Here is a 24,716-nt window from a genome sequence, read left to right as displayed (position 1 = left end):
AGGATCGTGGACGCAGCATCCAATGTATTCATGGTCAAGTCGGCTGAAGCTCACAAGATTATCCATTTGGGGAAACGGGGGTTGGTGGCAGCTGTTGAATAAGCCTTGTTCATTTTAGGATTATGGGAGGACTGACAAAATATTGATAAGTCACTAAGAGCCAAATCTATCTTTGGAATCCAACCTAAGTTTCCAGTAGATTTGATCCTTAAAGATCTAGGGCGAGGCTTGATTAAGATTTAATGTCTACAGGTCATCAAATATATATTTAAAATTTTATTTCATCATTGTTCATATTGGGAAGTAAATTTTAAAAACAAAATGACAATAGGCTAGGTTGGCTGGCATACCCCTATAATCACAACAACTCAGGAGGCTGAGGCAGAAGGATTGCAAGTATGAGACCAGTCTTGGTGACTTAGCAAAAAAAATATATATATAATATATAAATATATATATTATAATATAATATAGTATTATATTATATTATATTATAATATAATATAATATATCATAATATATATATATGAAAGGACTAGAGATATAGCTCAAAGGTAAAGCACCCATGGGTTTAACACCTAGTAATAAAAATAAATAAATACAACTCAAATGCTTATCCTCAGAGAACTGGAAAAATTATGCTGCATATACTATATCTATACTACAGAGTAATAGCTATCTAGCTGTGGAATAAATAAAATCAATTTTAGAATAATATGGATGACATTATTACTTTTGGTTAAAAGTAAGTAAGAAAAGAAAGAAAGAAAACTAAAAACCTATGTAAACATGTGTCAGTGTGATATATATTGAGCCTATGGGTTTAGATAAAAACCCTGGAAAGACACATGGCAAACAATTGATAATAGTATGTCAGGGAAAATTCTTTATTTTTATTGAACATATATTGGTGTTTTAATTTCACCTGCTATAACTCCAATACTTTTATCAAGAAGATAAAAGAAAAACTCTTGTCCTTAAGTATCATAATGCACTAGGAGAGCCTATAGTATGTACAGTTTCTACTTTTCAAATCCAAGTAATCGGCTCCTTCTTTCTCCATAAGTGAAAGAAGACAGTTATTCCTATTTTACAGATGAAGAAACTGACAATTCAGAAGGACCAAATGCCAACTAATGAGAGAACTACATTTTTACTGCAAATACAAGAGCTGCACTACCAATTGCTCAAAGGTAAATACCTCCTTTGGGATTTTATATTTTTCAGAGTTTTATGGCTATGAAAAGAAAAGATCTTCTTTCAGTAAGAATGAATTAAAAAGCATTATGAAAAATTGTTCAATATCTTTAGTAATTAGAGAAATGCAAATCAAAACTAAGATTTCATCTTACATCAGTCAGAATGGCAGTTATCAAGAATATGAATAATAATAAGTGTTGGAGAGGATGTGGGGGAAAAGGTACACTCATACATTGCTGGTGGGACTGCAAATTGGTGCAACCACATTAGGAATCAGTTTGGAGATTCCTCAGAACAATGGGAATGGAACCACCATTTCACCCAGCTATCCCACTCCTCATTCTATATCCAAAGGACTTAAAACCAGCATATTATAGTGACATAGCCACAACAATGTTTTTTAATTATTTTTTAATTCATATATGACAGCGGAATGCATTAAAATTCTTATTACACATATAGAGCACCATTTTTATATCTCTGGTTGTATACAAAGTATATTCACACCAATTTGTGTCTTTATACATGTACTTTGGATAATGATTTCCATCACATTCCACCAATATTTCTAACCCCATGCCCCTCCCTTCCCCTGCAAACCCTCTGTCCTATCTAGAGTTTGTCTATCCCTCCCATACTCCCCCTCCCTACCCCACTATGAATCAGCCTCCTTATATCAGAGAAAACATTTGGCATTTGTTTTGGGGGGATTGACTAACTTCACTTAGCATTATCTTCTCTAATTCTATCAATTTACCTGCAAGCACCATGTTTTTATTCTCTTTTATTGCTGAGTAATATTCCATTGTGTATATATGCCACATTTTTTTATCCATTCATCTACTGAAGGGCATCTAGGTTGGTTCCACAGTTTAGCAATTGTGAATTGTGGCTGTGCATTGTGATGTGACTGTGTCCCTGTAGTATGCTGTTTTTAAGTCCTTTGCGTATAGGCCAAGGAGAGAGATAGCTGGGTCAAATGGTGGTTCCATTCCCAATTTTCCAAGAAATCTCCATACTGCTTTCCATATTAGCTGCACCAGTGTTGAGAGCCACAGCCGAAGGGGCCCCAGCAAACTTCCAGCTGCCAGCAAACTTCCAGCTGCCGGCTGATGATTGGCTCACAGCGGCCCCAGCAACATCTAGCTGATTGGCTCCTCGGCCCCAGCAACATCTAGCTGATTGGCTCCTCTGCGGTGATGCTCATTGGGCTGTTTCCCTGCCCTTTCAGACCACAGAGCTGCTCATTGGGGGACTTTTTTGGCTCCGCCCACATGACCCAGCCAATCGGCCTCAAGAGCAGGAGGATTGTGGGAGGTGGAGAGAAGCTTGTGTGGGAGAGAGAGGCTTGTGGAAAGCCGGTGGTGGCAGTTGAGGCTCTGAGGGTTTTTCCTGAGAGGCTGTTTTGTTTGGCGTGTGTGGTTCTAAAAATAAAGTTAGTTTCTTTTGACAAGTGGCTCCTGATTGTGCCCAGCCAGACTGCGGCATTTGGTGGCCCGTACGGGGGGCGACTGAGGGTAAGTGAAACTGCTCGCCCCTGAGGGCAGGGCGAGAGGATGGGTAGCCATTTTAAGATTCCTCTTTTATTTTGCTTCACTTTTGTTTTAAGTTGCCTGTCCCTGGAGATGAGTGAGACGGAAGAAAAACTGCTCACATCTGAGGAAAAACTATTTACGTCTGAGGAACAGATAGGGAGAAAGGACGGATGCACATGTCAGGAGGATAGAAAGGGTATAATGACTTTTTGTTGTTCCCTTTTTATTTCATTCTGTCTCGGTTTTGTTTGGCGTCATCTTGTTGGGTTGTATTATAGTAGAAATACGGGATCAGAAATTAGTAAAAAACAAACTGAAAGAGTGTTAAGTAAATTGTTAGAGGAAGGAGGCATCTCAGTAAAATCAAGAACAATCAGGGCATATGTTGATACAATACAAAAATGTAGCCCATGGCTTTTTAAGGAGGAGTTGTTAAATATATCACAATGGAACCATCATGGTGAAGATTTAAAAAGAATAGAAAAGAAAAGCCCAGGGACTCTACCAGATGGCACATTGCCATTGTGGACGTTCATATCTTGTTTGCTTAGTCCAAAGCCTTCAGTTCAGAAAATGGTAGAGGAAGGAGAAGACATAATGATTCAAGTAAAAGAGAAGGTCTCTCAAGTTAGTCAGACAGAGGAAAAGATTCAAGTAAAAGAGAAGGCCTCTCAAGCTAGTCAGACAGAGAAAGAAAGTGTAAAACAGAAAAAGCCATCAGGGGGAAAGTTACAACAGGAGACTGCTACTAACACCTTTCTATCACCAGAGGGTGTAAGTGTCCAACCAACAGCACCACCTCTACAGGAGACTGCTACTAACACCTTTCTATCACCAGAGGGCGTAAGTGTCCAACCAACAGCGCCACCTCCATATGCTGGGAGGCCCCCAACCCCCACAGTTGATAGTTGGGATCCTGAGACAAGATCTCAAATATTAACATGCCCTGTATTTGAGGCAGGAGGGCAGCGATTTTACCAAGTTTTAAATTTCAAAACAGTGAAGCAGCTAAAAGAGGCTGTAACAACCTATGGTCCTCAAGCACCCTTCACTGTAAGCTTGGTCGAATCCATTAACAACTTGAACATGACGCCAGCAGATTGGGCTAATATGTGTAAAGCTGTGCTAAATGGAGGACAATACCTGTTATGGAAGGTTGCCAATGAGGAATTTTGCAAGGAGACGGCTAGGCGAAATGCAGCAGCTGATTATCCTCAGAGAAATCTAGATATGTTGTTAGGAAAGGGACCTTATGAGGATCAGCAGCAACAAATTGCATATGATCCTGGCGTATACGCACAAATTGCTGCAGATGCAATTAAGGCATGGAAGACTTTACAAGGACATGGAGGTTTACAAGGTCAATTATCTAAGGTAATACAAGGAGCTAATGAACCTTATGCTGAATTTGTAGATAGGCTTATTCAAACAGCTACCAGAGTTTTTGGGAATACAGAACAAGCAATGCCATTACTAAAACACCTGGCTTATGAGCAAGCGAATCGTTGGTGCAGAGATATCATTAGACCATGGAAACATGAAGATTTAAACACATATATTAAATTATGTAGAGACATTAATGAACAAGAGCAAGTCGTGGCAGCTGCAGTAAAACAGGCTTTAGATGCCAGAGACATTAATGAACAAGGGCAAATTGTGGCAGCTGCAGTAAAACAGGCTTTAGATGCCAGGCCAAGAACATGCTACAATTGTGAACAAACAGGACATTTTAAAAGGAATTGCCCCATTGGAGGAGGGTTTAACAAAACTAGGTATCAAAGGAGTAGAATACCAGGTATTTGCCCACGATGCCGTAGAGGGAGACATTGGGCTAATGAATGCCGTTCTCAAACCACCATAGAGGCTACTCCATTATCAAAAAACGAACAAGGACCAGGTGTTTATCCACGATATCATGGAGAAAGGCATCGGGCTCCATTGCCAAAAAATGGACAGGGGGCCCCAATGCTCCAGGGCCCCAAACCACAAATATATGGAGCACTGGAGGAACCCAGCAACCCCATCAGGGTAGTGCCCAGGACACATTGTCCATCAGATCCCTCATCAGACAAACCAGAGGGAGCGCAGGGTTGGACATCTGCGCCTCCGCCAGAGCAGTACTAACTCCAGAGATGGGAGTTCAAATCATTCCCACAGGGGTGAAAGGACCTCTTCCCAAAGGAACAGTAGGCTTATTATTGGGAAGCAGCTCTTCTACTCTAAAAGGACTTATGATAAGTCCTGGGATAATTGATCCCGATTATGAAGGTGAAATAAAAATTATAGCCAGTTCTCCAAAGGGTATATCAGTAATTTCACCAGGAGATAGAATAGCACAGTTACTAATAATACCCAGCCTACATGATAAATTTTCCAGTCGTACTGTAGAAAGAGGTTCCAAGGGATTAGGCTCCACAGGTGTAGATTGGGCTATGCTTTCTTTAAATTTAGATTCTCGCCCCATGCTAAAACTAAATATTCAAGGACATGAATTTAATGGGCTACTGGATACAGGTGCAGACCTTAGCATCATCTCTCGTCAAGAATGGCCAAAACATTGGCCATTACAACAAGCCACTCAAACGCTTCGAGGCCTAGGAGTGGCAACTAATCCCCATAGAAGTGCAGTGGTATTAGATTGGAAGGATCCTGAAGGATGTGAAGGAACTATACAGCCATATGTATTGGATCATCTTCCTATAAATTTATGGGGACGAGATGTCCTAGATCAATTAGGTTTGACATTAACAAATAACATCAACCAAAATGCACCCACTATTATGACTAGACAAGGTTTTAGGAAAGGAAAAAGATTAGAAAAACAAGAACAAGGTATAGCAGCACCAATACAAATAGATCAAGGAACAGACAGACATGGGTTGGATTTTCAGAAAGGGCCACTGAGACAATAAAAATTACTTGGAAATCAGAAAGACCAGTATGGGTTCCTCAGTGGCCCCTGACTAAAGAAAAGATACAAGCAGCCCATGACCTGGTCAAACAACAATTAGCAGAAGGACATATACAACCTTCTGTATCGCCCCATAATACTCCCATTTTTGTCATCAAAAAGAAATCTGGTAATTGGAGATTATTGCAAGATTTAAGAGCCATTAATAATGAGATGGTTATTATGGGACCTGCTCAATCAGGGATTCCTCAGTTGTCTGCTTTGCCAAAAACCTGGTATGTTTTAGTTATAGATATTAAAGATTGTTTTTTTTCAATTCCAATTCATCCTGAGGATAGTCCACGTTTTGCATTTACTATCCCTGCACTGAATCATGAAGGTCCTGATCAGAGATATGAATGGAAAGTACTCCCTCAAGGGATGGCTAACAGCCCAACTATGTGTCAAATTTATGTTAACAAAGTAATCCAGCCACTTAGAAATCAAAATCCTGAACTACAAATATTTCACTATATGGATGATGTATTATTAGCACACAAAGATAAAAACACATTGCTAGAATGTTATGCCACACTTACAAACTTATTAAAAAATTATAATCTAGAGATAGCAATAGATAAAGTACAATTAAATTTTCCAATTAATTATTTAGGAGTTCTATTATCCTCAACCAAAAATTCAAATACGAGTAGATCAACTCAAATCACTTAATGACTTTCAAAAGTTATTAGGAGACATAAATTGGATAAGGCCTTATTTAGGTATACCAACAGAAGAGTTGGGACCTTTATTTGATATCCTAAAAGGTCCATCAGATCCAAATTCACCCCGAATGTTAACGCCTGAAGCATGTGTTTACATAGTGTAATATGCAAATCAGGGTAAGCATATCTTTGGCCTCAAACATTTATCATCTCTTTATAATTAGAACAGTCAAAATCCTTTCTTTCAACCATGGCATCCACCTTTAATCCCACCAGCTTGGGATGCTGAGGCAGGAAGACTGTGAGTTCAAAGCCAGCCTCAACAACTTAGTGAGGCCCTAAGCAACTTAACAAGACCCTATATCTCTGGGGATGTGGCTCATTGGTTAAGTGCTCCTGGGTTCAATCCCTGGTACAAAAAAAAATCATTCCTTCCAGTTGGGGAAAGCATTTTTGTTTAAAAATTATTAAGGTGATGCTTCTGGTCAACTGGTCACAGAGGCTAAACATCCTGCAATGCATTGTCCAGTTATATAATGAATTGTTTCATGTACCATATAACATTCAAATGTCCTGTAAAACTGGAAGTACTTATATTTATTAGTAATAATTTTTTTCCCCAAGAGATAATGTAGAAAGCCCAGTAATATAGAAAGTTGTTAGGAGGAGCCAAGCTTAAAAGGAATAAAGATAGAATCTCAAAGTCTTTGTTCAGTTTACTCCAAGCATTCTGCTACTCAAATTATGATTATGGCAATACCAATGGTAAATAGAATGTAAAGAGATGTTGATACTGATTTTATAACTTATCACTTTCATTAATATTTTAGGTAATTTTAACATTTGTAAGTTCTCAGATTGAATTTGAATTTGGATGAAAGAGTGTTTTTTAAAAATAGCATTTGCATTAGTATGAGATGTCAAGAGACATCTCATAAAGTGTGCTGAAGATATGGCAACCAATTTCTACATCGATAGACTGATCTACTTCAGACTAATCTCCTAGCCAAGAAAACCTGGGTAGAAAAGCTGGACATAATAAATAAATATGTTTCAAGTTATCAGAGATATTAAGGAAGAAAAAAAAATGCAGGGACTAAATCCCAGAGATTTACAAAAACAAGATCAAACTCCATCGAGGGGTGAGTCCAACAGTTGGTGTGTTGTTCTCTCTGGACATTTGCTAATTAAAAAGCTGGCTGAGAAGTAGAGTATTTGAGCAGAGCTTTGGACAGACGGTTTGAGACTTGGGAAAAAAAATCAGGCTGGCTATGAAGAGGGGGAGATTGGAAAACACCCTAGAATTCTAGTTAGGTCTCTAAAGAGATAAACCCTGGAAATGAGAGTAAACAAGAAATAGATGAGCTCTCAAAAGCCTCTGAAATCCAGCTTTGCATCAAATCAATTCCCAATTGCACTAAAATAATTTGCTTCTCCCCTTATTGCATGCAAGAGACAGAAGTAAATCATCTTTGAAGATAATAACATTGAGACCATGAACTGATATTTTTCCATGCAGAATATTTGACTTTCAATATAGAATAACTGCTCATACTAAAATAAATCAGTAAGAGTAGTAGAAATAGACCCCAAGGAAATTCAAATTCCATTAAATGTGGAATTTAAAATAAACCATGCTTGGCTTGAGATTTTGGAGACAGCAACAGGACTAGTCTCATGGCAAACATTTGGAAGCAAAAGAAAACAAGGAAATGTGTGACCATGAAGTAAATGCAAGGCTTCTGAGGTAAGAGGAATTCTGAGGTATTAGGAAAGAGAATTTCCTCATTAATTTCCTATTCATGTTGTCAATATGGGCTCACCTACATCCAGATTGATGCCAAATTTATCAATTGTTCATTAGAGCCAATCTGAGCACAGTGCAAGGATGGACTGTCTATGCACCTTGTTTGTCCCCTGTATAACCCATTGAGTAATGACAAAATTGAGAAGTTAATGCAGAATTTTAGGTATTGCTAAGGAGTATCAAGGATCCAATGTTTGCATGATAAGTATTCACAAAGTAACTTCTATGTAGGTGACTACTTAGTACTGAGGAATACAGAAGACAAAGTTCTATTTTGTGGCCGCTTTTGATGAAGACCTTAAGGTTAAGCAGGTTCCATCAGGTACATTTCTAATTATAGTTAGAGCATTAAGAAAATGCCAGATATTTTATGGAGACTCTGTCATAGTTTTATGAGACTGCCTACTGCTTTCCTCATTTGAATATTTCTGAGGCCAGCATAAGAATTATTATTCCAGGGAATCACTTGCTTTGTTGCAGAAGTCTAAGAATAAGAATGTGAATAAGTAGATGTAAATTTTGGTATAATATTTTCTTTCTTTTTTTTTCAAATACTTATTTTTTAGTTTTCGGTGGACACAAGATCTTTGTTTGTATGTGGTGCTGAGGATCGAACCCGGGCCGCACGCATGCCAGGCGAGCGCGCTACCGCTTGAGCCACATCCCTAGCCCTTGGTATAATATTTTCAATAGATTGTCTCATTAAAAAATTTATTGAGGGGCTGGGATTGTGGCTCAGCGGTAGAGCTCGCTTAGCACGGGTGGGACATGGGTTCCATCCTCAGCACCACATGAAAACAAAGGCATTGTGTTGTGTCCATCTACACCTAAAAATATAATAAATATGTTTTTAAAATTTATTGAGTTAAACAATAATCAGTCCAGCCCAGAGTACAAAAAAATGATTATATGATATATAGTCAAGAAATTAAGTGACAAGAGGAGAATTTTAGAAGCAACAAGAAAGGAAAAACTGTGGAAATAAAAAAAAAAATTACCATCAATGAAAGAAAGTAGGAATTCAATGCATGAGTTTAATAGCAGATTAGAAAAACTGAACAAGCGAATGAATGAAATGGAAAATGGGTCAGAAGAAAGTATCTACACTTAAGCTTGGAGAAGCAAAAGGGTACAAAATACATACAATATTGTAAGAGAAAGTACAATGATAGTACAATGAATAACAATGAAATGTTTGGATACATTTTTATTTGGAGTTCCACAAGGGATGGAGACAGAGAGTGTGGTAGATGCAAGAGTTGAAGAGATAATGGCAGATAATTAAATTGAACGAATTTCAGCAAATATAGACCTTTATGAAGGTGACAATAAATATATGATGAAAAAATCATTAAAACCAAATGTCAAGAGTTAACTATTAATTGAGCAGCAGTCCCAGCTACTCAAGAGGCTGAGGCAGGAACTGATGAAAAAATTGAACCAAATGTTGCAACCTCAAGTAAAACAAATAAAAAGCAAACCGCATCGTCATATCATAGTACAGCCAAAAAAACTAAAGAGAAAACTTTGAGGGCTGGGGTTGTGGCTCAGTGGTAGAGCACTTGCATAGCATGTGCAGGACACTGTTCAATTCTCAGCACCAATAAAAAAAAATAGAGATATTGTGTCCATCTACAGCTAAAAATATAAAAAAAAAGAAAAGAAAACCTTGAAAGCAGATACAAAAGGTATGTTACTTTCAAAGAAGCAAAAGTAAGCCTAATAACTGACTTTTTTGGACAGGAACAACAGAATCCAGGAGACAATGGAATCGTGTCTTTAAGTGCTGAGATAAAAAAAATAAAAGAATGGAATACACTAGTGTAACTCCACATCACGCACAACCACAAGAATGGGAAGTTATACTCCATAAATATATAATATGTCAAAATACATACTACTGTCATGTGTAACTGAAAAGAACAAATTTAAAAAGAGAGAGAATGAAATACAAATTCCATAAGAAAATTAATAAAAAGTGAATGTAGGGCTGGGGTTGTAGCTCAGAGATAGAGTACTTGCCTCGCATGTGTGAGGCTGGGTTCCATTCTCAGCACCACATTAAAAAAATAAATAGATAAAATAAAGGTATTATGTTCATCCTCAACCGAAAGGAAAAAAAAGTGAACGTATGTCTACTAGTATCAGACAAAATAAAGCAAGAGGCATTGATAAAGATAAAAAGAGATTTTTAAGTTAATGAAAAGTCAACATCCCTAGAACCTGTAACATTTGAAAATGTCTATGCATCCATCTCACAACATACCCTCAGAATCTATAAAGAAAAATTGACGGAATACAATTAAATTGAGATCATTCTACACTCATAACAGAGGATTTGAATACACTACTCTCAGTAATTGATAATGTGAGCAGACAGAAACTATCAGTAAGTACATGAAAGGTTTGATCAACACTACTGTCAAACTTGACTGAATTGACACAGCTTTGATAACTGAAGAATGCATATTATTTTTAAGTCCTTGGAAACATTTATCAAAACTGCCCAAGGGCTGGGTTACAAAGATTTAACAAATTTCAGTAAGTATAGACCTTCATGAAGGTGAAGATAAATATATAATGACAAAAAAAATCATTAAAATCAAAAGTCAAGTGTGGACTATTACTTGAGTAGTCCCAGCTACTCAAGAGGCAGAGGCAGGAGGATCACTTGACTTCAGGAGTTTGAGGCCAGCCTGGGTAACATAGTGAGACCCCCAAATCAAAGAAGGTAAACAAACAAACAAATCCCAAAGTTGGTTCTATAAGAACACAAATAGATGGGAACTGAAATGGAGCCAACAAGGTTATGGGTAGTTATGAATATGTCATAATGAGCCCCACTATTATGTATAACTATGATATATGGATAAAAGCATTTTAAAAATAACACAAATAGAATTGATAAATCATTGGTAATAATGTTTAGGGAGAAAATAAGAGAAAGCACAAAATTCCAATATAAGAAAGGACAAGGGAGACATTTTTACTGATTTTATAAACATTAAAAATTGACATTTTTAAATCGATGGAAATGATAAAATATTTAACAATTTTAAAAACAGATAAAATTGATATATTTTCAGGAAATTATCATGTCCAAGCTAAGAAATAGAATTTATGACTTAAGACTTTCTCACAAAGAAAATCATAAAATTAAAGGGCCTTGCCAGATTTCTTATTTAACTGACTTTTTTGGACAGGAACAACAGAATCCAGGAGACAATGGAATAGTGTCTTTAAGTGCTGAGATAAACAAAGAATGGAATACACTAGTGTAACTCCACATCACGCACAACCATGTTAGAGTCTGTAAACAAGTCAGGATGGCTCCTGGCATTTTGCCAGAGAAATGTTAGAGTCTGTAAACAAGTCTGGATGGTGCCTGGCAAAATGCCAGAGGGAGTGGTTTGTGAAGTAACACCAGGGAGCCATTAAGTGTGGAGATTCCTTATTGGTTGACTGATGTATCTAGTTTATGCTAATTAGATAAGCTGTGTGGAATGTATAAATACTGCTCCTGTCCTGCAATAAACGGCTCCCATTCCTGCTGTATCAACGTACACAAGTTGTTCGTCACCCCCCGGTTATTTTGCTGCAGCTGGACTGCGGCACAACCACAAGAATAGGAAGTTATACTCCATAAATATATAATATGTTAAAATACATACTACTGTCATGTGTAACTGAAAAGAACATTTTTTTAAAAAAAGAATGGAATACAAATTCCATAAGTATAAACTAGTAAATAAATAAATAAAGAGAGATGCCATAACCACTTTATTATGTAAGACTAGAAAAATAAGGGATATTACAAGAAACAAGAATCTGTCTTATGATATAAAGGGAAAAAATCCTAAACAAAATTTAGCAAACTAAATACAGGTTGTAATTTCAAGATGAAGTTGTATTTATCGCAGGAATAGAAGGTTGATATAACGTTTGAAAATAAAATTAATGTAATTTCCTATACCAACAAAGAAAAAAGGGATTATCTCAATGGATTAAAAAAGCCTACAATATCCACTCATAATTTTAAAAATGCATCTCTTAGTGAACTAGGAATATCTTCCTGCCCCTAATAAATATCATCTATGAAAAACTTATGCAGAATACGCTTAATGACGAAAAGCGGAAAAATTTTCTGAGATTGAAGTCAAGAGAAGGATGGCCACTATCTCTATAAAATAATCCATTGAATAAAACAGGAATAAACAAGTCCATGCTAATATTTTAAAAAATAAGAAGGGAAATTACATACAGAGCTAATAATTAAGAAATATAATTAGCTAATCATTTTGAAGCTAATATATTGTTTGTTGGGACAAAAAGAAGTTATGGAGAGCTACCAAGGTAGCTGAGTAGGGATGTAATGAGGGACATTACTGTGTCATTGGTGTAATATAGGGACATTTTCTGTGATAGCTTTTTTGATGTGTTGAGCTAGCTAGGCTAATTATTCAAACACTGATCCAGGTCTTACTGTGAAGAGATTTCTGTGTACATAATCTAAGTCCTTCGTTACTTGACTTTAAGGATATTACTTTGTATACAATCTGGATGGCATGATTTCAACAATAGGAAGGCTTTCAAACTAGTGCTGAAGAGACAGCAGAGGTGGAGAAGAATAGGTTCCACCCTTGACTACAATTTCAGCCTGTGGAGGGACTCAGCCTACCCTTGGTCTTCCCTTTCTGGTTGCCTGCCTGGATTTTGGATTGATTCAGCCAGGCCCCACAATCTGATCCTTCTACTGATAGTTCTTTAAGATAGGAAGGAAAAGAAAGGCTGAGAAAATACTTTGTATCTGTTATGGTGTGGATGTGAGGTGTCCCCCAAAAGCTCACATGTGAGACAATGCAAGAAGGTTCAGAGGAGAAATGATTGGGTTGTGAGAGTCTTAACCCAATCAGTGAATTAATCCCCTACTAGGGATTAACTGAGTAGTAACTAAGTGATAGAGTGAATGTGGTTGGAGGAGGTGGGAATTAGGGTGTGGCTTTGGGGTATATGTTTGTATGTGGCAAGAGGAGACCTCTCTCTCTCCCTCTCCCTCTCCCTCCCTCCCTCCCCTTTCTGACCCTCATGTGAACTGCTTCTCTCTGCCATACTCTTCTGCCATGATGTTCAACCTCACCTTGAGCCCTGAGGAATGGACCTGGCTGTCTATGGACTGAGACCTCTGAAACCACAAGCCTCCCAATAAACTTTTCCTCCTCTACAATTGCTCTAGTCGGATCTTTTAGTCATTGCAGAGAAAAAGCTGATTGAAACAGTATTAAAGGATATGGATGGAACACGATAATAGAAAGTGGCATTACTCCTGGGTGGCATCCTGGATGAGACAGGAAACCCCCACTATTGGCATTTGAAACAGAGCGATTAATGGCACAATTGTATTGATGCTGAATTTCACTTGGTAGGGTTCTGTGGGTACAATGCAGGAGAGTGTCACAGAGGGCGACATTGAAGTTGTTAGAAAAAATGAGTCAACATGTCAGAAAAAGTATATAAAAAGGAAGAGAGAAATAGAGTTCAAAGCAATGTTTTTCAATAGAGGAATTTGGGTGAAGAGAATAAGAATTTTCTTTTTATTCTTTTTACCACTTTTCCTTGGGCTTGAAACTGTTTCAGAATGGTAATTAGGATGAGGGTAGAACCTTCACGATCCACTTTCCAAAAGCCCCACCTCTAAACCTTGCTGCACTGGGGACAAAGCCTTCAACACATGAGCCTTTGGGGAATATTCCAGATCCAAACCATAGCAATGGAATTGTAAATCAATCAATGTGCTCACTTTGGAAATCTGTCTGGCAGTCTTTATTAGAGCTAAACATAAACATCTCTGTGACCTACTAATTTCTACCCTTGGTATTTCCTCAGCAGGAAAGCATACACTGTGTCCCAAAAGAGATGTACAAGAATATTAAAAGGAACATTAATCAAAATACTCCTTAATTAAAAACAAAAATGCCTGTAAACAATAGAATGGAAAGAACAAATTGTGGAATACTTATATAAATGACTATTTTATAGCAATGAACTTGAGCAAAATCCTGCACAGGTAGTAATATAATCTCACAATGTTGTATGGAGTAATTCAGACACGGACGTCTACACACTGCATAAATCAATTTATATAAAATTTAAAGATATATTAAAAGTAATCTATGAATTAGAAAGCAACATGGGGAGACATTTGGTGGAGCAGGCTGATAATGAATACGAATAGGACTCTTTTGCCTGGAATATTTCACCAATGTGTTCAGTTATGATTTAGACTCTTTTGATATATATTATAAAACAATAAAATAATTTATTTTTTAAAATTTGGCAGGCCTAGCCAATTCACACTTTCCTCAAGAATAATAAATTCACATCCCTCCTCTCCTTTTTGACTTCAGTGGTTTATGATTTGTCTAGGTACTGTCCCTGTTTCTGCTAAAGCTTCAGTTAAAGCTGTTGGCTTGTTTTCTGTCATCAGAAACCAGTAAGTCAGAAGGGTTCTTGTTCTTTAACTCTAGCTTTTGTTTTGGTGTCCACTGAAAACTAGGCTCTTCTATTTCCTTGAACAGCTTGTGTGGAATGACTCTGGATCTTCTTAATTCTAGACATAGTCATTGTGCAGTATGTTGGGCAGCAGCCTGACGACTTCACTGTCCTCCACAGTTGGTATGTCTGAGCACTGATAAGCTGAAACACATAGTGTCTTCTGAGTTTTTCTCCTCTATATTACAATCATGGCATCCCATTGAGTTGTGTGTGAAATTATGTGAGGTAGGTTACATTCTCTATGAAGTCAATTATAGATTAACAAAGGCTGTATTATACCATATTTTTTTCCCCCTTAAAACAGGTCTTGGATCTGAAGAAGGCTGAGAACACCTGGTCCAGGGAATACAAACCCTGGATAGGTGGGTCTGGACAAGGGAGACAGAGGGAAGAAAAATTGACTTGCTCAATCCCACCTTCCAGACCTTCTTACATCCCAGACTCTCCCACCTGGGGGTAGAGTGAACTTTGAAGCCCCTTGAACTGAGTACTAATAAATTGGTCTGTTGTTTACTAGCTGTCTGATCTTTTGAAAGTTACTTAAGCTACCTAAGCCTTCGTCTGTCTATAAAATGGCACCACTCATTTCTTTCTTCCTCTGGCTGCCTTGAGAATTGAGGAGTGAATTCAGGGCCAAAGCTGGCACAACAGATGATTGACCTATAATTGTCACCTCACCAACGTTAATGCACTTCCCGTCTTCCACCCCTGTGCCAGGCCTGCAACACCTCTAAGGGTCTCTTCATGCAAATAATAATAATAAAAACATGCTTCCTCCGGTCCCTGCCCGGACCAGGCTCCTTGGGGAATCCTGCATATGTGCCACCTCTTTCCAATTAGACCCCAATACTGAAGGGATGAATTTTCATAAATGTACTAGACAAAAATGAGATTACCATGACCAAATTTCCAACCGAATGGCGGGCTGGCCTGTAGCAGGGTTCTGAATATCACATTCCCAGGTAGCTCCTCTAACAGAGAACTTGTTAATTTCTGAGGTCTGGACAAGAAAAGTTCATCTGGGAGATTTTCAAGAAGCATGGCTCTCTCATACTCTATCTCCATGAGTTCTCACCCTCCTGGGTGGACTTTAACCACGAAAATGAGTGTGTGTCAGACTGGCTGCTAGGCAACAGCCCCACCCTGGAAGTTCCCCTTCCAGGCATTGTGACATGGCTTTCTACAGGGCAGCCCTGTGGTATAAAGGGAGCTGGAAAGGCAAGTTATTATCTCTGTAAAATCTTGTTTCTTTACTCTGCAGCAGAGGGACCATATTCACCATGTAGGAGATGGCCTATTAAGTACCTTGTCCACGGCTTGGAATACTCAGCTGGCTAATTCCTAACTACCTTCAAACAGTCATTCCTGTAGTCGTTCAGTAAGTACTTATTAAACTCTTAATGATGTGCCAGGCACTACTGTGGGACATTGCATTAACAGTGGGAATCCACCAGTGAACAGCCATTCTTGTCCTTGTGGAGCTTAATTTTGGTGGGAGATATAGACAGACAGACAGACAGACAGACACACATACACATACACACACACACACACACACACACGGTATGTCAGGTAGTGACAAGTGTTCAGAAGGACAAAGTAAGCACGGCAGGGAGAGAACAATAAAGGGCATTTCAGTCTTAGGTTGAGAAACCAGCAAAATCCTCACTGAGAAGGTAACTTCAAGGGAGGTTTGAAAGAAGTTTGAGAGAGAGAGTCAAATGAAAACCTGAGGAAAGAGTGTTCTAGCTCGTGCAAAGGCCCTGAGATGGTAAGTTAACTGGAATACTTGAGAAACAGCAAAGAAGTGACTCAGTTGAAATAAAGTGAGAGAGAATTGCAGGGGATGATATCAGATCCGTCATGGTGGCTAGATCATACTCATCTTCTTCTTGCACACAGTAGATTTACACAGAGTCATTTGTTTAAACCAGAATTGTTTTGTAAAATAGGAGGAAAATAAGGGGATTTAGTTTTCAGTCGTCATTCTATAAATTGTGGGGGAATGATGTTACTAGGAAAGGTGTTCATGTGGAAGCACATGGCTACTATGTTGTTTAAAGATGCTCCTCCAAGGCAACAGCTGCATTCCTGTCCTGGTTCACAAGGCCACAGCCCCCAAGTCCTCTGAACCCTCTCAGTGCTATTTGGCTTATTAGTGACCTAAACAGGAAATTCCTTCTAAAATGGCTTGCACAAATTCCTATGCTCTATTTTCTGACAAATTTCACTTTTTGAATAGAAATGTCATTCTTTTAATAACAATATACACTCTTACCCATTTTCCCCTTCACCTGCTCTGTGTCTTTTGATTTCCAAGGCTTGTTGCATAAGCCTCAGGACTAATCCATCCTCTAGTCACCACGAGGGCTATATTCCATATTCCAGCCCCCGCTCACGAATGATGAATGAAGATCATGTCACCACTATCCCTACTATCACCTTCCAGTGGCTTCCCAGCTTACTGACAACAAAGCCACACTCCTAACCGTGTTCCGAGACCTTGCATGATTCGATTCCTGCTCATTTCCTCCCTGTGCATGCACACTATCTCACGGCAACTCCGTCTTCTTTTATCTCAGATGCCAAGGACTCTGCCCTTGCTGGTCCTCTGCCTGAAAAGCACTTTTCCCAGATCTCAAAATGGGGGACTCTCCTTGCTGGGCAAGGTCATCTCATACAGGTCCTCCCCAGAGGGTCCATCTGTGACTTCCTGAACCAAAGTAGTGTCTTCCCCTGGGCACTTTCCGGCAGTTTTATCTAACTGGTTTCCCTGTTTAATTTTTGTCTAGCACTGCCACTAGCAAAATCTAATTCCCATGGAAGGGGAGTTTTTATCTTTTCTACTGTTGGGTGCAGGGCAGGCTGAACAGATGTTGGCTGCAAGATAGCCCACACACTCAAACCCCCCTCTGTCTGGTCCTTTATCACCTGTTTGCCTCAAGTCTGAACATTCAACCCTGCTTAAGGCTGAACACTTAACCCCCCCCCCCTTGGGCCAACAAGGCAGCTTGCAGACCCAGAGGCCCCATTAGATTTGGGCTATAAAAACTCCCTCCTGCCAGGCCCCCCTCTCTCTCCCCCTCTCTCTTGCTCTCTCTCTCTTGCTCTTTCTCTCTCCCTCTCTCTCTTGCTCTTTCTCTCTTGCTCTCTCTCTCTTGCTCTTTATCTTTCTTACGCGCGCTCTCTGTCTCTCTCTTGCTCTTGCTCTCTCCCTGTTCATCTCTTCTCTTTTCTCTCTCTCTCTTTCCTTCTTTCCTTTCTTTTTGTTGCACTGCTGCAATAAAGATCATTTGGTTGCTCCGAGTGTTGTGGTCACTTTCCTTTCATTGGTGCCGAAACCCGGGAGAGGGTTAAAACCCACTTTTGGGTCCCTCTTCCTTCGGAAGTGCCACTCACCGGATGGCCTGAACCCATTTTCTCGACTGCCAGAACTTCATCCACCACCGACCTTCGATTGGTGAATTTCCCCTTCCTGGAGTCCTAAACCCAATGGTGGTGTCAGGAGGATTTGGCCGTTGATTGTCCGGCAAACCTCTTTGCCCACCTGCGGGGAGGAAAACACCCCACCACAGCCTTTAAGGCTACGGTGGCCCTCAGGGACTCCTTCCTAGGGCAGAATAGACTCCTGGGTTCAAAATTATTCCCTTCCCTTCCCAGCTGTTAGTTACCAGCATAGGCTTTGTAGGTCTCCCTCAAAGAACTGTTTAACCTCCAGGGACACATAACACAGAACTGAACATCACACCCCACCCAGACCCTCACCATCTTGGTGGCTCTCCTAAAATCCTAGTCCTCAGACACTTACCCTCCCCTTCCTCCCTCTTCCCCTGTCTCTCTCTTTCCCCTCTTTCCGGCTCTGCAAGTCTCCGGCCTCTCCAGGAGGGGTCCCGAAAAGAAAAGCCTTGGCCAAGGTCTCCCACGGCTCCAGCTCCGTCCAGGACGAGAGCTTCGACTGTCAGGATTTGGTGACGACCAATCTCTGCAGCTCGAACCTGCCACTAAGGCACTCCTGATTTTTGGCTCTAGCGGGGACGCCCCTTTTGCCAATAAATCAGTTTCCTCCTTCTCTCTTATACTACGGTTGCGTCTCCTTCCTTCTCCCCTACACTACGTTTGCGTCCTCTTCCCTCCTCCTTATACTACTTTGCGACATGGGTAATGTGTCCTCTCTGCTGGTCGACTCTCCCCTACAATGCCTCTTGGATAACCTCAAAACCCTCTCCTTGACACCAGACATCAAACCCCCAAAATTGATCAAATATAGCACCCAGGCCTGGCCCACTTATCCCTTAGACAACCAAAGCAAATGGCCCCCCTTTTGGGTCCCTGGATCCTTCCATTCTAAGGGATCTCTACAATTACTGTGAGCATTCGAAAAAATGGGTAAAAAGCTGCTATATCAAAGCTTTCTTCTTGCTTGTGCTCTCTGCACCTCTTGCAGACCTGTGCAAATTCTTCTAGCTTGCAAACCAACACCCACAACCACTGATCCCCAATCTCCTCCTCCTCCGGACTCATCTACTACTTTTGACCCTACTGATGAATTTCCACCCTATCGCCCGGCTCAAATAGGTCCTCACCCTCAACCTTCTGCCCCAGCCCCTCCACTGTCTCCCCCACCTGAAGTGACTTCTCCTCTCCACTCACTAGATCAAAAACCTAAACAACCGTCTTTCCTCAAAACATTGCCTCTTTTCTGAGGTAGCAAGTACTGAAGGAATCCCTTCACTCACTCACTCCTCTCTTCTTCTGTCAGTGCCCACACCGGGTCCCACTGGGTCCTCTTACCAGCTAACCCAAAGCTCAAACCAGCTGAGGAGAGCCCTTGGACCCCTATCAGAGATCTGGTGAAAATGGCCTTTAAAGTTGCTTTGTCATCACTGAAAACAGGTTACTAAGAATTGTCCCTTACAGGCTTTTTTGGGATATTCACTCCCATCCTCCCCTCTGCTCTACCTGTTCTACTGCTCAAGTTTTCCTTGCTAGGGAAAATCCTATTCTTTTACATCACTCCTTCCTCATTCTCAGATCCACCAAGCTGCTCTCAGCCCACCTTCCTGTCTTCCCCTCCCTACCAGGCCCACAGAAAAGTCTTAACTGACCTTCTCCAGAAATCTTCACCATGGCTGATTTTAGGACTTTCAGCAAAAGAATCTCTACAAAAAGTTCAATTTGTAGATAAACTTCCTATTTTCCTGTTGCCCTGTTTTACTTGGTCACTGGCTGGAAAAATCAGCACTCCAGGCGCTGGACATCCCCTTACTAGTTTTTCACAAAATATGTAAAACAAGGCTTCTGGCCTTGAGCTGGGGCTTCACAAAAAAAAGCTACATGTCTAAGATAAGGAGGTTACCAACTGGGCTCCATGATAACAGCTGGAGGGGATGGGGAGGGTGGGGGGAAGAGGAGAAAAAGGGAAGAAAAAGCTCTCCCCCTCCCAAGTGTCCTTGAAGGGTTAACTTGCCCAGAACAGAGGAAAAAAACCCTGCTTTTTGTGAACTTCTACAGACTGTGAACTTCTGAGCCCCTTCCCTTACATGTTGGGTACAAAATTCTGAAACAACCTAAACTTGGGGCTCAGGGGATTAATTGATTACAGCAGAAGATGTGCCCTCTAAATCCAGCTGCAACCAAATAAAACTATTTCCCTATCTTCAGTGCTATCTTAGGTGCCTTGCCTTGTCTGTCCCTACAACAGTATAATTCTATATACTTAAACATTGTTCATGTTTTCATGAAATGGTCAACAGATGTGATTAATTGTGTGCTGCAAATAACAAAATATCTCTTATTAAAATGAAATAATTTGCCTAAATTCAGAAATTTACAAGGATTATTTAAAAATGTAAAAAAAAAAGAAAGAGTTAACAAATATGAAAGAGAAATTAGAAGGTTCTAGGTATGGATTTAATAGAAGGAAAATGTGTTTCTGGATAAGAGAGTCTGTTAAGTAAATAAGAGGGTTTAAGTAAGTGCTAAAGAAGGTCTGTATGTACAACTATGGTTAAACAACAACTGTTATTTTGCAATATTGTAATATGTTATTTCTCTAAAAGCTAAACTTGATTAATATAAAAACATCAGTAGTAATTGTGGTACTATTACTCTTCTTTGTATATTGAATGTGCTCATATTTTCCAGGTATATGTCATTAAGATAGAAGCTTTAAAAAAGCTATATCAAGCTGGTGTTCTCCAAAAGGTTGCATGGTTATTTTAGGCTTATAAAAATAACATATTGGAGATTTATTTATATCATTTAATGTTTTATAACTGGACCTGTTATCAATAAGATTAATATAAAGTTCTATACACTGGGTATAATTTAAATGTAATATACTGTATTACCTAGTATTCATGTGACATCAAACAATAATATATGTAAATTTTATAAAATAATATTAAAAAAAAAGATCGGCTTCAATACTAGAACACTTTACCTAAGATTTATAAATCTTAGCCTTACCTGGGATAAGGCTGTGCTTCCCATCTTAATACATGTCAGGATGACTCCAAAGTAGGCCAGACTTCAGCTAAAGCCCAATACTCTTAATTTATGGTGAAACTGACTTTGCTAGATGTTTATGATCAAGACTTAAAGTTAAATTAAAATGGCCAAAAAAACCAATATTTGGCTCTGGCCCTCTGAGTCAGTCTGAATCCAGGGAACAGGGAACTTCTCTAAAGAGCTTTGCAACTCTGGGCCACATAACCTCCTGATCAGGGAGATTAATGAGACCACTGGAGAATAAAAAGCCAATCAGTGCATTTGCTGTAAATAGGAGGGTCATTGGAGACAGGAGACATCCCTGATGCTTCCAAGGGAAGCCACATGGTCAAGCAAGACCTGGACCCATCCTAGCGCAATGGCACTAGCAGAACTAAGAAGCCACTCTCAGGTTCCCCCACGAGCGACCTCTATGGGAACTCAGCTGACTCTTAACAATAGATAGAAACAAAGTCACTTTTGACCAACTTGATCTTAAACACCTACCAAAACCAGTTAAGCCAAAACCAGTCATTCCTGGGAGTAATGAAGGACAAGAACAGCTAGAAAAGAGGAGACAGCAACTAAGCCAACAGGCTCCATGGGGAATGTTCAGTTAAGTATGGCCTTGGCTCCTCCCCCTCACAGGACCCCTATTAGTCCTCTCTATGTTTCTCCTAATAGAACCATGTCTATTAAATTGCCTACAGAAGTTCATGCAAGATCAGATACAGAAATTCACCAACAAGCTGGTCAATCAACTACTTCTTTAAGACTACCAGCCCTGATGCCCAAGATGGACACCTACGACTCATGACCAACTCCTCTGGCTCCAGAGACACTGTGCCCATCTAAAACCCTCTCTAACCCTTTTTCCAATTTTCACAACCCCTCTTTCACTTCCTAGGAATGAGAACTACTCTCCAGCACGTCCACTGTGCTTATTCTGTCTGCTCTACAGTATCCCCACAAGGAAGCATCAAACCTAAACTCCCCCTGGTACCACCATGTCTCCCACCTTAAAAAGGCACTTGTTCCAAATGTCCAGTCCTGGACTTCTACCATGCCCACCAAACTCAAAATTTCTTGCCAACCCTCTTCTTCTTTTACTAATCATTATTCTCTCTCAAGTTTTTATCTCAAACCACAGATACTGCTTCTACATCAATGTGACATGACACCGGGATGACACCACCCACTCTCAGTTTATGGGTCAAGGCGATTGCCCTTCCACTGGCTGCAAGCGGTCTGTCACCCTTAACATTACTGGATTCAACCAAGCCACCTCCAATACTTCCTAGAGTCCCTGCTACAGGACCAGTGGCTGACACCAAGAATCTCCTCCATCTATGACTGGTGTGATGCCATCGAGGACTTGTGGCTTCAAGGAACTTTTATGGACTTTACCCCTACCACAGTAGTTGTCTGTAGCCACTGAGTGTTATTTCTGGCTGCCCTGGTGTTCTCAGACCTGTCCCCCGAACATTCCTCCACTTCCCCTTCTAGGTCTAACGCCGCCCACCATTAATCAGGAAGAAGCCAGAGGACTTTATGCCGTCCCCCGTGTCACTTAAAAAAACAAAAAGGGAGGAATGTTGGGTGCAGGGCAGGCTGAACAGATGTTGGCTGCAAGATAGCCCACACACTCAAACCCCCCTCTGTCTGGTCCTTTATCACCTGTTTGCCTCAAGTCTGAACATTCAACCCTGCTTAAGGCTGAACACTTAACACCCCCTTGGGCCAACAAGGCAGCTTGCAGACCCAGAGGCCCCATTAGATTTGGGCTATAAAAACTCCCTCCTGCCAGGCCCCCCTCTCTCTCCCCCTCTCTCTTGCTCTCTCTCTTGCTCTTTCTCTCTCCCTCTCTCTCTTGCTCTTTCTCTCTTGCTCTCTCTCTCTTGCTCTTTATCTTTCTTACACACGCTCTCTGTCTCTCTCTTGCTCTTGCTCTCTCCCTGTTCATCTCTTCTCTTTTCTCTCTCTCTCTTTCCTTTCTCTTTGTTGCACTGCTGCAATAAAGATCTTTTGGTTGCTCCGAGTGTTGTGGTCACTTTCCTTTCATCTACCACTGTGGCTTCAATGCCTAGAAGGACACCTGGCTCATAATAAAAAGGGCTATGAGTTCATACTGTTGTTCCAAGATGCTCCTCCAAGGCAACAGCTGCATTCCTGTCCTTTGTTCACCAGGCCACAGCCCCCACATCCTCTGAACCCTCTCAGTGCTATCTGGCTTATTAGTGACGTGTGTGTGTGTGTGTGTGTGTGTGTGTGTGTGTCTATATCTCCCACCAAAATTAAGCTCCACAAGGACAAGAATGGCTGTTCACTGGTGGATTCCCACTGCTAATGCAATGTCCCACAGTAGTGCCTGGCACATCATTAAGAGTTTAATAAGTACTTACTGAATGACTACAGGAATGACTGTTTGAAGGTAGTTAGGAATTAGCCAGCTGAGTGTTCCAAGCCGTGGACAAGGTACTTAATAGGCCATCTCCTACATGGTGAATATTGTTCCTCAGCTATAGAGTAAAGAAACAAGATTTTACAGGGATAAATAACTTGCCTTTCCAGCTCCCTTTATACCACAGGGCTGCCCTGTAGAAAGCCATGTCACAATGCCTGGAAGGGGAACTTCCAGGGTGGGGCTGTTGCCTAGCAGCCAGTCTGACACACCCTCATTTTCTTGCTTAAAGTCTACCCAGGAGAGGGTGAATTCATGGAGATAGAGTATGACAGAGCCATGCTTCTTGAAAATCTCCCAGATGATTTTTTCTTTTCCAGACCTCGGAAATCAACAAATTTTAAGTTAGAGGAGCAACCTGGGAGTGTGATATTCAAATCCCTGCTACAGACCAGCCCGCCATTCGGTTGGAAATTTGGTCATGGTAATCTCATTTTTGTCTAGTACATTAATGAAAATTCATCCCTTCAGTATTGGGGTCTAATTGGAAAGAGGTGGCACATACGCAGGATTCCCCAAGGAGCCTGGTCCGGGCAGGGACCGGAGGAAGCATGTTTTTATTATTATTATTTGAATGAAGAGACTCTTAGAGGTGTTGCAGGCCTGGCACAGGGGTGGAAGACGGGAAGTGCATTAACGTTGGTGAGGTGACAAGTATAGGTTAATCATCTGTTGTGCCAGCTTTGGCCCTGAGTTCACTCCTCAATTCTCAAGGCAGCCAGAGGAAGAAAGAAATGAGTGGTGCCATTTTATAGACAGACCAAGGCTTAGGTAGCTTAAGTAACTTTCAAAAGATCAGACAGCTAGTAAACAACAGACCAACTTATTAGTACTCAGTTCAAGGGGCTTCAAAGAAGTTCACTCTACCCCCAGGTGGGAGAGTCTGGGATGTAAGAAGGTCTGGAAGGTGGGATTGAGCAAGTCAATTTTTCTTCCCTCTGTCTCCCTTGTCCAGACCCACCTATCCAGGGTTTGTATTCCCTGGACCAGGTGTTCTCAGCCTTCTTCAGATCCAAGACCTGTTTTAAGGGGGAAAAAATATGGTATAATACAGCCT

The 24,716-nt window shown here is 40.4% G+C and overlaps 1 protein-coding gene and 1 long non-coding RNA gene across 2 annotated transcripts in view; both read left to right on the top strand.

Annotated features, from left to right (window-relative positions):
• The first annotated feature begins 1,081 nt into the window (after positions 1-1,081).
• Positions 1,082-24,716, top strand: part of LOC124108723 (protein pitchfork-like) — a 34,506-nt gene continuing 10,871 nt past the window's right edge. Inside the window, exon 1 of the mRNA XM_058586308.1 lies at positions 1,082-1,193. Within this exon, the coding sequence (XP_058442291.1) occupies positions 1,097-1,193 (97 nt within the window). The 5' untranslated portion in view covers positions 1,082-1,096. The remainder of the gene's footprint in view (positions 1,194-24,716) is intronic.
• On the top strand, positions 15,902-23,236 carry LOC131425041 (uncharacterized). Its single transcript, XR_009228848.1, has 2 exons — positions 15,902-16,087; positions 22,330-23,236. It is a non-coding gene; the product is annotated as an uncharacterized LOC131425041 (long non-coding RNA).

This window comes from Marmota monax, unplaced genomic scaffold, assembly GCF_021218885.2.
Source record: "Marmota monax isolate L192 unplaced genomic scaffold, Marmota_monax_Labrador192_F-V1.1 WCK01_AAM20220418_F8-fsc00181, whole genome shotgun sequence".
NCBI lineage: Eukaryota > Metazoa > Chordata > Mammalia > Rodentia > Sciuridae > Marmota > Marmota monax.
This window is presented reverse-complemented; position numbering and strand designations above follow the sequence as displayed.